Raw genomic sequence first — 16,730 nt, forward strand, 5'->3', positions numbered from 1 at the left:
CTGCTCTGTCACTTTCTTCTGCCTTTCTCCCTTGAAACATGGTTTATCAATGAGCTTCCTGAATCTGTATACCTCCACTCCCATCATCAACATGCAAAGGCAAGCAGATGTCTATGAGTTCAAGGACAGCCAAGACTATACAAAGGAACCCTGTCTTTAAAAAAAATCAAACAAACAGGAATAAAATTGTAATCCATGATACTCTAAAGACATTATGCTTTATGAAAGAAAAGAGCCATGAGTCACAAAGGGCCACAAAATTTATGATGCCACTGTGAATAATGAAATACATAATAGACTAATTCAATAACAGAAAGAGATAAGTAGTTGTCAGGGACTGAAGGGAATTAGAAAGTTAGCAACTACCTATGAATACAGGGTTTCCTTTGAGAGTTACCAAAATATGCAGGAGCTAGATAGTAGTAATGATTGCTAGATGCAGCTAATGGTAAGCTTTATGCTTGGGTTTATTTTACCACAGTTTTTGTGATAATGAACTACCCTCAGGATATTTAGCTAATAATCTACAACCTGACCAGAAGCCCTAGATTTGAAGCTTCTTGAACTAAATTCCTTTCTGGGGGCCCTGTAGTGGTAGTAGATACCTATTGTATCAGCACTTGGGAGGCAGAAGCAGGAGGATCATAAATTGCAGTTAACCTGTCTTTAAAGCATAGCAAGAATCTGTCTTTTAAAAAAATGTGACTGGGAATATGGCTCAATTAGTAGAGTATTCTTCCTGGCATGTATAAAGTCCTGATTTTAATCTTCAGCACCATATAAATAGGACATGGTGGCATACACCTGTATCCCAGCAGTCAGGAGATGAAGGCAAGAGGATCAAAAATTCAAGATCATCATGTTATGGATATATATTCATACATGCAAACATACATTAAAAAATATAGTTTAATCTGAGTCTAGTGGCACAGGATGGTAATCCCAGCTACTCTGAAGGCTGAGACAAAAGAATTACACATCAAGGCCTGTCTGGGCTACAGAAACCTGCATTGAAAACTTTTTGTAAGACCCTATCTCAACATAAAAATTTTTTAAGAACTAGGAATTTAGCTATGGGTGGAGCACTTGCCCAGCACGAATAAAGCCTGAGTTCAATCCCCAACATTGCAAAACATAAATGAATATAGTATACAATTCAATGGCATCAAGTATATTTGCAGTGTTGTGGAACCATCATATATAGTAATTCCCAAACATTTTCATCTCCCACCACCCTGGCGGGGGGACTCTCATCTCCATTTGTAATCATTCCTTATTACCCACAGCCCTGGCAAATGACTTTCTGTTACTATGGATTTGCTTGTTCCAAGACAGGATTTCTCTGTGTAGCCCTGGCTGTCCTGGAACTCACTCTGTAGACGTCCCAAGGGCTGGGATTAAAGGTGTGCTCCACTACCACCAGGCCAGAATGTTTTCTTGAGACTCGTCCATGTTATACTGTATCAGAATTCCTTTGTTTTAACGCGTTAAACAACATTTCGTTGACGTGAGAGGTTTTTCTCCATTCATCCATCAGTAGACACTTGGATTGCTTCCACCTTTTGATTCTTAGGGGTCAGGGAACTGCAAACATTAGCATATAAGTATCTGATTGCAGGCCTGTTGTCAGTTTTTTGGAATCTGTACTTCAAAATGGAATTGCTAGGCCATAGGAACTTTATATGTAACATTTTGGCCTCAGAGTTGTCAAGACTTTTTCACTACAGAACTTTTTGTGTTGTTTTGTTACAGTTTTGTTGACTTGAGGCAGCCCAGTCTCAAACCCACTGTGTAGTCAAGGATTGCCTTGAACTTCTAGTCATTCTGTCTCTGCCTCCCAAGTGCTAGGATTACATACATGTCATCACTCATAGGAGTGGGATTTTATTGTTGTTTCTTAACTGACACGGTGGATGTGACAAGCTGGATGTGGTGCCACACCCTTGAAACCCCCAGCACTGGGGAGGTGAAGAAAGGATGATCACTGGGACTCAGTGACCAGCCAGAGTAGCCTAACTTCTGGCTTTCACATTCATGTGCTTGTGCACACACACATACACCCCAACACATACAAGCATTTTAAAAAATGGCTGCAAAGCTGGACATGGTATATATCTGTAATCCCAGCACTTGGGGGGCGGGTGGGACTCAAGAGTTCCAGGCTAACCTGGACTTTGTGAGACCCTATCTTGCACACTGCAGCTATCCCTTCTCACCATAACCAGCCTGCTCACTTTCTCATGTTGCTTCAGAAGATCCTGGATGTCATTTGCTCCTGGGCAGGCAAGTTCTTGGAGCCCAACACCTTTGGCAGTGCTTTTTTTCTTAAACATGAAAACTGTAGCTTTATATTTGTTTTATCCCCATGCTGGAGCTTCACCATATACAGTGTAGTGTTGTGGTTAGGCATTATTGCAGTTTGAGCTACTAAAAGAAAGTGCTTCATCAAGGTTTCCAGGTGTTTCTTTTTGTTAGGCTTTTTAAAAAAAATCAATCTGTGCAGACCTTTAATCCTAGCACTTGGAAGACAAAGGTGAATCTGTGTGAGTTCAAAGCAAGCCTGGTCTGCATATTTCATTCCAGGACAGCAAGAACTACATAATGAGACCCTGTTTTGGAAAACAAAACTAAACAAGAAAAATGAATAACTGGGTATAGATATGTAGTGCTAGCTAGCCTAGAATTCATCATGTATGTAATATGCAGCCTGATCTAGTATTGTTTTCTTGTAACACAAAGTTACTCTTTCTTAAAAGCTTGCTTATTACTTCTTGAAAATACTACTCTTAGAGCTAAGGATATGACTCAGTGGTAGCATAACCATTAAAAAAAAGTCCATCAGGTGGTGTACACTTTAATCCCAGCACTTGGAAGACATAGGCAAGGGGATTTCTGTGTGTTAGTAGCCAGCCTGTTCTACATAGTGAGTTCCAGAACTACCAGAACTACATAATAAAGAGACTCTGCTTCAAAAGATTTTAATTGCCATAAACTAGTAGAGTTTCTGATGATATTGATGTCATTTCCTCTTTTAAAACATGTTATAACATGGACACTATACATATCCCTTCCACCCCAAATCCCCTTAAGAGTTGGAAGTCATCTTGATGTTCAGGTATAAATACTTGAGGCTGACTTTCCTAATAGCACACAGCATAACTACAACAGTCTGGAAGTTTAGTAATAAGCTAATGTAGAGCATTATTCACATTTCCCCAAATGTCTCATTATTGCTCTGTGTGTCTTTAAAACTAGAATCCAGTCCAGGATTGTGTGTTAGGTTCGAGTGTTCTTTCTCCTTAGTCTTCTTATTCTTTAGTCTGTATATTCCTTCCTTCCTTGTAGGTGTGTTTAAGACATTCTGTAATGTCTTCTCTACGATATTTATTTGGTTCAGCATTTTTAGGTGTTTCAACATTTAGGTGGGCACTGCGCTCTGCCCACAATTCTTAACTTAGTTCTGCCTTGTTGATTCCTCCGCTATACAGATCTCAAATTCATTACTGCCTACATACTTGGCCATGCCTAGGCTATTGCTAAAAGTTTTTCTTGACTCCCCCCTCCCCCACCCACTGTTTTTGTACTCCCATCCCTAGCTTTACTGGCACTAGAGAATGCCCCAGAATCAGAGTCACCAATTTTATCTTTGAGCTGGTTTAGTGTATATACTGCCCCTAGTATATTACTGTTGACTTTGGAATATATCCCACCACAGAAGTACTATGATCAAAAGTTAGTCTTTTTTGTATAGTAACAGTTAAGCTCCTTTGTTCCTGTTTGCATGCATTATATTATAGTTTTGTTACTTTTTAGTTGTGTAAGTATTTATGTGATTCATTAGTCAAAAATATATTCCGAGAAGTGTTCAACAAGAGCTCTTACCTAGTTTTCACCTACTCTAGACTTCTTAATTTCTAGGCTAGCCTACAATCCTGTACACCTGATCCATGTGGGAAATGTGTCTGCAGTTTGCTTTGCTTTGATTTGTTTGTTTGTTTTTTTTTTTTTTGTTACATCAAAAAAGATCATGATACTCATCTAGCTGCACAACCTTCCAATATGTAGGCATCCCGTAGTTGATTCTCCAAGTCTCCTTGGTCATGAGGACCTGAGAGGCCTGCATTCTTAACTACTGAAAATTATTTTATGCCTTAGTTGTTAGATTTCTAGAAGGTGTTCCTTTGCTCATATAGTTTATATTTGATGGTGGTTAACATATTTAAGAATACAAGTGAGAATTCCAAAGAAGCCAGCCTGCCTTGTTACTCTAGTAGTTTTCTCAAACTCAAGTTCAGAATCAGGGGAGCAGCCCTGGTGTTCAAAGGGGGCCTGTGAAGTTATATGCACATGATGGGTACCTGTTGGCCTTTGTTTTGCCAGCTTTGCTGGTGAGTATCCCCTTCTTTTTCTCTGTCACTGAGAGCTTCTGAATAAGCCAGTCTGAAGATTGAACTGTGAACAGACCACAGGCTTCCAGATGCACATCATAGCCCTAACCTAATTCTTCTCTTAGTTTTAGACCAATAGGCAGCTGCTACTTCTTTCCAAACCTTCCTTAGTCTGGCCTGTAGCTCAGAGGGGCAGTGCAGTGTGACCAGATTCTAATCAGAGAAAGGCTCACTGTGTTGCCTTACAGTGGTAATTAAAAACATCTAAGACAGGCTTTGAACCCTAAAGTACATGAAGGAACCCCACAAAAAAAGAACCAAAACCCGTAGAAGGAGGCCATCTCTGTCTACAAGAAAGAATAGGCAGGTGTCCTTGAATATGGTAGTTGCTAATAGTCTATACACTGTTCTATTACACCTTTCTGCTAAGGATAGGGATTTTGGTTTTGGTTTTGCTCCCCACCTTGCAGTTTGGTTTGGTTTTGGTTTTGGCATTTAGGGTTTTTTGGGGGGAGTAATATCTTGTGGTAAAGACCCATGTGACCCAAGATACCTTTTTTCTCATACTGGAACCCTAGGCAGCAGTTGCTATTTGCCTGAGTTAGCAATAGTTTTACAGTACTTTGGGGCCTTTGGTCCATAAGTCTCATAGAATGCCTCAGGGATGAGATTAGCTACTGTTGGGATGAGGAAATTGAGGATTACACTGCTGAAATCTCTTGCTGGGGCCCTTGTTTTGAATTGGAAAGTCAGGAGGCTGGAGCAAAGGCTCAGAAGTTAAGAGTAACAGCTGCTCTTCCAGAAGACCTGCATTCAATTCCCACCAATCACATGGTGGATCACAACCATCTGTAATTCAGTCCCAAGGGATCCAATGCCCTCTTCTGGCTTTGCCATATTCTTTTATTTGTCTTATGTGTTTTTGTCTTGTCATGTGGCAAGCCCAGGGGGCCATTAGGTGCAACTCATAAACTGACTTCTGCCAGTGGTATGTGAAGAAGCCAACCATACAGTGCTTACATTCCAGAAAAAAAAATGTGCCGCTTTAACAGCACTAGAACTAGGGTTTAGAGAAGTATGATAAAGGTCAAATATGTTTGACCAACATCACCAGCAACGTAAAGTTGTTAAGAAATCTTTGGACCCCATCTTGACCCAAGGATACAGTATCCTAGGGAAGTTACCAAAATCAGAGACAGTATGCAGCAGCCAGGGGTCTCATGTGTGGCACTCAAGCTCACCTATACTCACTACTGTGCAGACAGCTGTGTTCTCTGTAATACTTACATATTTGTTTAATACTTCAGGGAGGAAAAGTCAGAAGACCAGGATCTCCAGGGCCTCAAAGACAAGCCACTGAAATTTAAGAAGGTGAAGAAAGACAAGAAGGAAGACAAAGAAGGCAAGCATGAGCCACTACAGCCTTCAGCCCACCATTCTGCAGAGCCAGCAGAGGCAGGCAAAGCAGAAACATCAGAAAGCTCAGGCTCTGCCCCAGCAGTGCCAGAAGCCTCTGCTTCTCCCAAACAGCGGCGTTCCATTATCCGTGACCGGGGACCTATGTATGATGACCCCACCTTGCCTGAAGGTTGGACACGAAAGCTTAAACAAAGGAAGTCTGGCCGATCTGCTGGAAAGTATGATGTATATTTGATCAAGTAAGTAAGAGCAAGTCTTGTGTCTACAAAACAGGAAGGCCAGGTGGGTAGAAAGGCTAGGATGGAAAAGCTTTATTGTACTGAAATGGCTTTCCAAAAAGGCTGGATACCATGCCTTGGTTAAAATGGAGGAATGTTTTGGTGGTGGATTAGGTCTCAGTACCAACCAAAGATATTCAGTCTAGCCCAATGATCCCCAAGTACTAGGGCTCACTCCTTTAGTTTAAGGATTGTGGAAAAGCCAGGGAGTACAGAGGAGACCGGCAGGTCCTCTGTTTTCAGATCCAGCTGTTTTGGCTTCTGAGCAAGCTGTAACATGGTTTCTACCCATGCATCTGGCCCAGTTGTATCCCAGTTTGTTCCTTGTTCACTTACAATGTCTTAGAAGAAAGCTTGTCAGTACATTTTCTGTCTCAGTCTCTATGTTGTCAAAAAGCTTCTGACTATTGTTTGTGTCTCTCTGTTTGTTTCTACAGTCCCCAGGGAAAAGCTTTTCGCTCTAAAGTAGAATTGATTGCATACTTTGAAAAGGTGGGAGACACCTCCTTGGACCCTAATGATTTTGACTTCACGGTAACTGGGAGAGGGAGCCCCTCCAGGAGAGAGCAGAAACCACCTAAGAAGCCCAAATCTCCCAAAGCTCCAGGAACTGGCAGGGGTCGGGGACGCCCCAAAGGGAGCGGCACTGGGAGACCAAAGGCAACAGCATCAGAAGGTGTTCAGGTGAAAAGGGTCCTGGAGAAGAGCCCTGGGAAACTTCTTGTCAAGATGCCTTTCCAAGCATCACCTGGGGGTAAGGGTGAGGGAGGTGGGGCTACCACATCTGCCCAGGTCATGGTGATCAAACGCCCTGGAAGAAAGCGAAAAGCTGAAGCTGACCCCCAGGCCATTCCTAAGAAACGGGGTAGAAAGCCTGGGAGTGTGGTGGCAGCTGCTGCAGCTGAGGCCAAAAAGAAAGCCGTGAAGGAGTCTTCCATACGGTCTGTGCATGAGACTGTGCTCCCCATCAAGAAGCGCAAGACCCGGGAGACGGTCAGCATCGAGGTCAAGGAAGTGGTGAAGCCCCTGCTGGTGTCCACCCTTGGTGAGAAAAGCGGGAAGGGACTGAAGACCTGCAAGAGCCCTGGGCGTAAAAGCAAGGAGAGCAGCCCCAAGGGGCGCAGCAGCAGTGCCTCCTCCCCACCTAAGAAGGAGCACCATCATCACCACCATCACTCAGAGTCCACAAAGGCCCCCATGCCACTGCTCCCACCCCCACCCCCACCCGAGCCTGAGAGCTCTGAGGACCCCATCAGCCCCCCTGAGCCTCAGGACTTGAGCAGCAGCATCTGCAAAGAAGAGAAGATGCCCCGAGGAGGCTCACTGGAAAGCGATGGCTGCCCCAAGGAGCCAGCTAAGACTCAGCCCATGGTCGCCGCCACTACCACAGTTGCAGAAAAGTACAAACACCGAGGGGAGGGAGAGCGCAAAGACATTGTTTCATCTTCCATGCCAAGGCCAAACAGAGAGGAGCCTGTGGACAGCCGGACGCCCGTGACCGAGAGAGTTAGCTGACTTTACATAGAGCGGATTGCAAAGCAAACCAACAAGAATAAAGGCAGCTGTTGTCTCTTCTCCTTATGGGTAGGGCTCTGACAAAGCTTCCCGATTAACTGAAATAAAAAATATTTTTTTTTCTTTCAGTAAACTTAGAGTTTCGTGGCTTCGGGGTGGGAGTAGTTGGAGCATTGGGATGTTTTTCTTACCGACAAGCACAGTCAGGTTGAAGACCTAACCAGGGCCAGAAGTAGCTTTGCACTTTTCTAAACTAGGCTCCTTCAACAAGGCTTGCTGCAGATACTACTGACCAGACAAGCTGTTGACCAGGCACTCCCCCCAACAATATCCTCCCTCTTCCCCCCCCCACCCCACCCCCACCCCATGTGCTCATTAGGGCAATTGAGAGGACACTCCCATTTTTGGTGCCATTGATGCCCTGTCCATAATAGCTTCCCTGACTTTTACACCACCCCAACTCCCAATCTGAAGGACTGGGAGGTGTGATGCAGGAGAAACTATGGGACTCTTGGGAGAAGACTATGGAGTTGGCCAGTGATTAAGGCCCAGTAATTCCAACTGTGGTAGCACAGATCTGGCTTCACATCAACCCAATCCAAAACTGACAAGGATATTTTGCAAAAAAGGAAAGTGGCACCTGTCTGATCCAGCTCTGACATGGCTAGCGGTGAGTCCTAAACTGATGGCTTATAAACTAGCCTGAGCCACAGATGAGTATGGCCCAGAGTGAAGTGTCATCATCTGTTCACAAGGCATGCTCCCCTAGAAGATAATGCTAAAGAGGTGCCATGGAGGCAGCAGGGCAAAGTACAGGCAGACTAGGTGGAGTCAAGCCAGGCCTAGTGCCACAGAACAAGAGAGCAGTCTGACTAGTAATTAAGAGGGAAGAAAGGAAAATATTCTTCCAATTACTTTCCAGTTCTCCTTTAGGGACAGCTTAGAATTATTTGCACTATTGAGTCTTCATATTCCCACTTCAAAACAAACAGATGCTCTGAAAGCAAACTGGCTTGAAATGGTGACACTGTCCCACAAGCCACCAGACATGGCAGTGTTCAGAACTACCTGTATCTGTATATACCTGCGCTTGTTTTAAAGTGGGCTCAGCACATAGGATTCCCAAGAAGCTCCGAAACTCTAAGTGTTTGCTGCAATTTTATAAGGACTTCCTGATTGCTTTCTCTCTCGTCCTTCCATTTCATGCTTTCATTTCTTCCCTTAGCTTCTAGTTGTTTCTTCTGTTCCAGGCAGCTGCAGTGCTGAACCACATGGTTACCTGACAGCAGTCAGCTGCAGCCCTAGGATTCTTCCTGCCCTTTAACTTCCCATTGCCAGTGCCAGGTATCATATTTAACCTTGAGCAAGAGTTGGGCTCTTTTGAGCCCTCCCTAACCTCTGTGAAGAACAAGAAGGTAGGAAGCTCTTGCTAGGAAAAATGTCAAAAGGCTTTCAGACCTTAAACAATGAGCCTTTTCACCTTCTACTCTAGAAAAGTGGACTAGAGAATCTGGGTCACATGTGGTAGCTGAAGGAGATACAGAGGCCCCTATGGCCTGCCAGAATCATTGCATGGCCCAACAGGGGCTCCATGCCCACTACCCTTGACCCTACTCAGAAATCTAATGTCATACTTAGTGTGGGCAGGGGACCTGTCAGGACAGATGCAGACCTAAGCAGGGAGTGACACCAGGGCCCTTGGCCCTCTTCTGACAAACATACACATCCCAAGTCTTTTTCTAGTGGAATTCTTAACCTCTTGCTCACTGGGGACTGGGCAGCATCAGCACATCCCATATTTCAAACTCTGCTCCATAAGTACAGTGGTGAATTTTATAGACTTGACTTTGCTGTGGGGTTTTAATTGGTCAGTTTTAATTTGGGATCCCAAAGTTTTAGCCTCCATTCAGGAAGTCCTTATCTAGCTGCATATCTTCATCATATTGGTATATCCTTTTCTGTGTTTACAGAGATGTCTCATATCTATCGAAATCTGTCTGAGAAGTACCTTATCAAAGTAGCAAATGAGACAGCAGTCTTATGCTTCCAGAAACACCCACAGGCACGTCCCATGTGAGCTGCTGCCATGAACTGTCGAGTGTGTATTGTCTTGTGTATTTTCGTTAACGTTCCCCAGCTTCCTTCCTGCGGTATAATCATGGAAGAGTGAAACATCATAGAAATCGTATAGCACTTCCTGGCCAGTCCTTAGTGATCAGGAACCGTAGTTGACAGTTCCAATTGATAGCTTAAGATAAAACCATGTTTGTCTCTTATGGAATGATTAGAACTAAGTGAGAGATCTTGCCCCATTCTGTTTGCCGAATCATAGTTGGACTTTCTAGTGTCTTTGTATCCATTTCCTTGTGCTATAAAAGCAAACCCTGCAACCAGCTTTCTGTCAGGCAGTCCTTTTGCCTGCTCTGCTTTTGATCCTCTTAGTCTTGCTTCTGGTTCCTCCCTGGAGAGGGAGGAGGGGTCAGAAGAGGAATTCTGGAGGATCCAGGATATGTCCTTCTGAACTCCTGCTTCTTCCAGTGACAAAAGGCCCCTACTGCCCCACCCCAACCTGCCCCATGCACTCCTAGGACACCTTTCCATACTTTTCACAACACCTAGCCAGGTTGACACCAAGTTGTTTATTGTGGTCTGCTTAGGATTTTACCTGTTAGGCTTACTTAGTCCAATCAAATGGACTCCTAAGTTGGGTATCCCTCATCTTTGGAAGACAACCTAGGCTGATTAGATATTTACTTTTGGGATTGCAGCACTTTGGGTGCCATTTTTCTTTTATTTGGGTTTTATCTGCAGCTCCCTCACCACCACCACCCCCCACTTACCTGTATGTAGAACTGATTTCAAAACTGCAGGTGGTGGTAACTGCAGCTTCTTAGGGTTTTCTTCACTTCTTGCTTCTTTCCCCATTCCCTCATCCACAAATAAGGGCATCACAAGTCAGTCTCCTTTAAGCAGGCAGCTTTGGTGGGGTTTTTCCCCTGGAAGCCAGGGACCCTGTCAGGCTGCCTCTGCCTTGCGGTCAGGTTGACAGGAGGTTGGAGGGAAAAGCCTTAAGTCATGGGATTCTCACCAGCTGTGTCTGGCTCAGACCTGGAATGTGACCTTTATTTTGTTGTATTTGAACATTGTAAAGTGTGGGTGGTACCTTAAACTGAATATGTGAAGAATACAGAAACTGACCAACAGCTTTCAGATACCTGGGCCTAGGTCACTAAGGTCACATCCAGTCTTCCCTACCCTGTTCTAGTTGTTAGCTACTACCTCTCCCAGATAGATTGCTGTATATCCTCCAACTATGATCATCCTGGCCCAAGCTTGCCTGTTCTTGAGTCTGTCTTAACCAGTGGAACTGCTGCCCTTGGTGTGCAGTGAGTTGAGGACTCTTGGTCACAGCCAGGCTCTAGTAGTACAGCTCCTTTCTGCTGGTGCTGTATTTCCATATCAAAAGGCACAGGGGAGATCTAGAAATACCATCTACCCCAGTCCATCAGTGCCAAACAAGCCCATGATCCCAGCATGGGTACAGACAACTCTGTTCAGTGCTATCACAACAGACTAGAGGCCATGAACATTGGACGTGGGAACCAGAGCAACCTGAATTGCTGCTGCTTTATTCAGCTTTCTGTTGCTCTGACAGTGATAAAACAAGGCAGTAACTCAAAACAGACTGCCAGGTTTGGCAGAAAAAGGAATTTCCTTAGCTGACAGCACCTCTGGATTTTAAATAAGTTGTAATAAGTGGCTCAAACCCATCCAGGAAAAAGCAAAAGGGTTAGAACTGACCAGATGAGACCAGCCAGATTTCATGCAGCCCAAATGGAGTCCAGCTGTCTGAACTCTGCAGCACTTCTCTACTACAGTCTCCTAGAGCATTCCAGCCAGGCTCTTCAGGCTGAGGAGACATCACAGGTGCCAGTTCTTCAAGAAGACTTTTGTGCATCAGTTCATAGCCTATATCTTTGCCCAAGATTGTTTGTTGATTCGGGTTAACACTACAGATTCTAGGGCAGATGACTGAGACTCAGAAAAAAAGCAGTTTCTAAAGCCCCTGTGGACTGTGGTATAGCAAAGTACAAAAATTGAAGGGGGCTAGGGCAGATACAGTATGCCTCATGCCAGAGCCAAGCCCTCTGCTCCATCCACATCCTTTTCTGGCTCTTCCTTCTTGCTCTCTGCTTCAGTGAACCAGCCCCACTCTGAAGAGATTTGTTGATTCTCTCCATTTTTATGTCTTTCTCTTTTAGGTACTATATAGAAAAGGCTTAGTCTAATTGTTATAAATTGCTAGAATACTGCCTCCCCCAGGGTCTAAAAATATATGCTAAAGGGGAAAACTTGAACACTGAAACCAGTTCTGAACAATTTAGAAGGAAAACCTTGAAAACATTTAACAAAAAAAATTATATTTGAATGTTTATGAATAAGAGGAGGCTTTTGAAAAAATGTTGATCTATAAATACTTACGTTTGGCTTGAGGTGTCTAATGAGTGAAGTGAGCAATGGGAACTCAAGGCTGAAGCCTCCTGCATCAGAGGAGGTAGAACCAGGAGCCTCTTGAGATTTGAGGTGTTTTAGCATTGGAAAGCCACTCTTTGGGTAGCTGGCCCCAGAAACTACTTCTGACCTTGTCATTTGGAATGGAGGTTAGTGGTCTGCCAGATGCCAAAGCTGCATGAGACCAGCTCATGGTTTATCGATTTGAACACTCAGTAACCTAGAAGGCCCAGCACAAAGTGTCTGCTCTCTTCTTAATTGAGCCTGCCCCAGCACTACTGCACAAATTAGGGAGGGTCTACTTCCTACAGAGCATCCCTCCCTGGGCCCCCTCCCATCCTTTGCACTCTACCTACCTGACCTTCAGGATCTTGGCACATACGAAATGGCTGTGTAGCAAGCACTTTGGCATGCCCTCCTAAACTTACCCCAGAGCCTCTCCCTGCCTCCTTAAGCCAGTCTGCCTGCCTTCTGGGGAGGTGTTAGAGCCCATAGAATGGAGAGGAGAAAGAAAAGAGGAAGAGGCAGGCAGGTAGTAAAAAGGCTCTGGGAGGAAAGACAGCCTCCTAGGCTTTGCACAAGCAGGACTCAGCCCCTCATGGGAACTAAGTGCCATCTTGGAGTTTAAGAACATTTGGACAAGTTGCAAATGACCTTTGCTCCTTGCTCCTCTCACCTTTTATGGGGCCCTGCTTAGCACTGAGAGCAAATGCGCTGAAAAGGCAAAGAGCTTTGGCTCCTGCCCACTGATAGTCCTTCTCCCTGCAGTGTTTGTGTGTCAAGTGGCAAAGCTGTTCTTCCTGGTGACTCTGATTAGATCCAGTAACTTAAGAGATTTGTATGCATAGGTCTGCTTTGACTCTTCTATTCTGGGCTTTTGATTTGTTTTACAGTTTTGCTTTTAGTTTTCCTATTTTTATTTTATGCACCAACTAGACACACAAAGCAGTTGAATTTATATATATATATATATATATATATATCTGTATATTTCACAATTATAAACTCATTTTGCTTGTGACGCCACACACACAAAAAGAAAAACCTTTTAAAATTATACCTGTTGCTTAATTACAATATTTCTGATAACCATAGAGTAGAACAAGGGAAAAAATTTAAAAAGAAAAAAAAAAAAGAAAAAACACATGTGTCTGCTGGTCACTTCTTCAATCCAAGCAGATCTGTGATCTTTCCTCGCTTCTTTCAAAGACTTCCCTGTGCTAAGTGAAGGAAGCTCCAGGCTGCACCCGGGTTCTGTGCTTTGTTTCTCCTCTGTTGTGAAAGGGGCCCCAAGATTCTGGGTAAAGGACAGTTCATTTCAGCATGGGCTCAGGAGACAAGAGCACTCCCTTTACATGCTGACGGACAGAACTTAGTGGGCATAGCCTAGTCCCCACCTCTAGGGTTGGGGAGATAGCATGCATGGGGGTGACCCAACTCCCTCCACCTTTCCCTGGACAGGAAGAGCCTGTGTACAGTAAGTCTGACAAGCTTTAGCAGGGCTCAGAGCATTTCAAAACCCTCCAAACTTTGCTGAGTCCAGGGACTAGAGAGACGATAGAAGACTTGGTCTATCTCCAAGGTGTGTAAGCTGTACCAGGTAGAATGCCAGGGACCCCAGAACCACATGCAACAGCCCAGTGGGTCTCCTCCAGAAAGTAGTGAAGACTCCAGAAACATCCCTTTCTCTTCTCCCTGCTCCCATGAGTAACTGCATTTGCTTTTGTAATCCTTAATGAGCATTATCTGCTTTAAAAAATTTAGCTGTAACAGTTCTTTTTGCAAAAGGATCGTTCTTAAATAATTAAAAACACCCCCCCCAAAAAAATAAGTCCAGAACCTTGTTCTTCCAAAGCAGAGAGCATTATAATCAGGGCCAAAATCTGTCCCACACCTCTACCCCATCTCCTCATGATTGCTGCTTCTAAGGCCAGAATACAGCAAAGATATTTGTAGGCCCTTTGGGTGACTGGGCTACCCTTGGAGCTCTTGAAAGATGGGCTGGGGAAGCCTCTGAGACCCTATCCTAGGGCCTTGCTCTAGGGAGTAATCAGTATTAGTAGAGTGTCACAACATTATTCCCCAGCCGGCATGAGATGGGGGCAGAAGAAGCCAAAGGGTTGTCTCCACTGCTACTTACTTGGCCACTGACAGGTAGGTGACCATGTATGTCCATATGCATGTTTTATGGCTGATGTGAGATCAGCACCCAAGTTAGATTCACCTGGTGACCTCTAACCCTGCCTGGATGGAGCAGGCCACCTGGTTCAATGTTTCTGGGCAGCTGGACAATGGAGTGCAAAAGGCTTATAGAACTTGAAGCCTTTTCCTTACTTTGCTAGCACGGCCTCCTTTTCCATTTGATTTGTCACTGCTTCAGTCAATAACAGCCGCTCCAGAGTCAGTAGTTGATGAATATATGACCAAATATCACCAGGACTGTTACTCAACGTGTGCCGAGCCCTTTCCTTGTGCTGGGCTCCCTGTGTACCTGGACACTGTAATGTGTGCTGTGTTTGCTCTCCTTCCTCTACCTTCCTTGCCCTTTCCTTGTCTTTCTGGGGTTTTTCTGTTGGGTTTGGTTTGGTTTTATTCTTCCTTTTGTGTTACAAACATGAGGTTTTCTCTACTGGTCCTCTTTAACTGTGGTGTTGAGGCTTCTATTTGTGTAATTTTTGGTGGGTGAAAGGAACTTTGCTAAGTAAATCTCTTCTGTGTTTGAAATGAAGTCTGTATTGTAACTATGTTTAAAGTAATTGTTCCAGAGACAAATGCTTCTAGGTACATTTTCATTGCAAACAAAGCATTTGAATGGAGGGAAGTGGTGAATAAGACAAGAGGGGCAATCTGAATTGACCCCTGCCCAGATCAGCCAGAAGCTACCAAAAGTTAAGCACTGGTTTTCCATTCCAAGTCAAGAGACTGAAGCTGATGTGTTGCCATTTTCAAAGTCAAAGCAAAACCAGCTTTTCCACCCAATGGATTCTTTGCTTCTCCTTCCCAGATTATTACTACTGTTGTAATAATCTAGGAGTGCCAGGAGGGAATGGAGTATTGACACAGAACTGTGCTCACTGAGTATGGCAAGGCTTGGTCTGAGTTTTCAGGAGGATGACCCACTGTGGACATGGGGAGAAGACAGAAGATAAATTAGCCGCTCCCTGCCTAAGATACCTCTTAATAGATAAGACAAGGCCATGGACATTATTGTCTACAAGGCATGTTTCAGAGACATGACTAGTCAGGACACTTCTGTCATACTCCATGTTGTCCCCTAGTACACAGTACTAATCTGATATCTCTGCTCCCGCCATGCCTGGGGGATAAAATGATAGCAGAGACTTCTTTCCTTCAATGTGATCTAATTCCCAACAAAATCTGGACATGAGATAGCACCTGTTTCTATGGCAAACATTCTCAGTAAAGTGTTATTCTCATTGCAGATTGTTCCAGCCTAATGTAAGAGGAACAGACCAGTGTTCCCTTGGAGCCTCATGTGAGGACAGTGCTACCTGTAGTGACCAGTTGGCTCTAGTAGTTATTAGCTGGAAGAACCAGACAGGGTGCATGCCTCCTCCAAAATCCATGTTGTACTCCCCTCTGCCAGCCAGGGGGCGGGCGGGGGGGAGATCTGTAGGATAGTGCAGCCAGAGACAAGCTACCTTGTGTTTGTCACCAGCTCAGAAACTCATCTAAGGTTGGGAGCAGGCAGACAAGGCAGAGAGAAAGATCCAGAACAGACATAGCTGGAGGGGTCTTGAAAAGCCCTCTGTCATATTCACCTTCAGTTTTTGTGCTTTGGGACAATTACTTTAGAAAATAAGTAGGTCGTTTTAAAAACAAAATATTGATTGCTTTTTTGTAGTGTTCAAAACAAAAGGTTCTTTGTGTATAGCCAAATGACTGAAAGCACTGATATATTTAAAAACAAAAGGCAATTTATTAAGGAAATTTGTACCATTTCAGTAAACCTGTCTGAATGTACCTGTATACGTTTCAAAACACACCCCACTGAACCCCTGTAACCTATTTATTATATAAAGAGTTTGCCTTATAAATTTACATAAAAATGTCCGTTTGTGTCTTTTGTTGTAAAATCAAGTGGTTTTTCATAAGGTTCTTTTACTATTTGAAAAGATGGGCAGCACGCGGTTTCATTTTATTTTTGTAAGTTTTTTAATACATGTGAAAGCAAAGAATACTCAGCATGCCTTTCTAAGTGATGCGTTTGCACCTTTTGTTGGGAAGTACTGTATCCTGTGCTGTTAGCATTCTCGATAAATCTCTCTGTGAAAGTGACTCAAGGTCTGGGCTTTCATTATAAGTCACCAGTCCCCTCCAGCTCACCTGACAGCATATGTTTGATTCAGCTATCCCTGAACCCCAGTAGCCTCTCAGGATAGGTGTGGGAGGAAAGGGAAGCCTATTTCATATACTGGCATCCTCCTTAGTTTGCTTTGTGTCAATATTTTTCAAGCATACTACACCAGCATTCGACGGGAAGGCCTGACACAAGTGTGCCTAGAGCATAGCTTCCCTCTCCTGACCAGTGTAGCAGGGGCAACTGCTAGGTCCTGGTGTGCCATAGTGTTAACACTTTTCCTCCCAACTATGAGGA

The 16,730-nt window shown here is 44.1% G+C and overlaps 1 protein-coding gene across 2 annotated transcripts in view; it reads left to right on the forward strand.

Moving 5' to 3' along the window:
• The window catches only part of Mecp2 (methyl-CpG binding protein 2), a 58,955-nt gene extending 42,773 nt beyond the window's left edge, over nucleotides 1-16,182 (forward strand). For both annotated transcript variants that reach the window (XM_085838143.1, XM_029473092.2), the window contains 2 exons: nucleotides 5,696-6,046; nucleotides 6,523-16,182. In XM_085838143.1, the coding sequence (XP_085694269.1) occupies nucleotides 5,696-6,046; nucleotides 6,523-7,600 (1,429 nt within the window). In that variant the 3' untranslated portion in view covers nucleotides 7,601-16,182. The remainder of the gene's footprint in view (nucleotides 1-5,695; nucleotides 6,047-6,522) is intronic.
• Nucleotides 16,183-16,730: the final 548 nt, after the last annotated feature.

Source organism: Mus caroli, unplaced genomic scaffold (assembly GCF_978045245.1).
Source record: "Mus caroli unplaced genomic scaffold, Mus_caroli_1 scaffold_5, whole genome shotgun sequence".
Taxonomy (NCBI): Eukaryota; Metazoa; Chordata; class Mammalia; order Rodentia; family Muridae; genus Mus; species Mus caroli.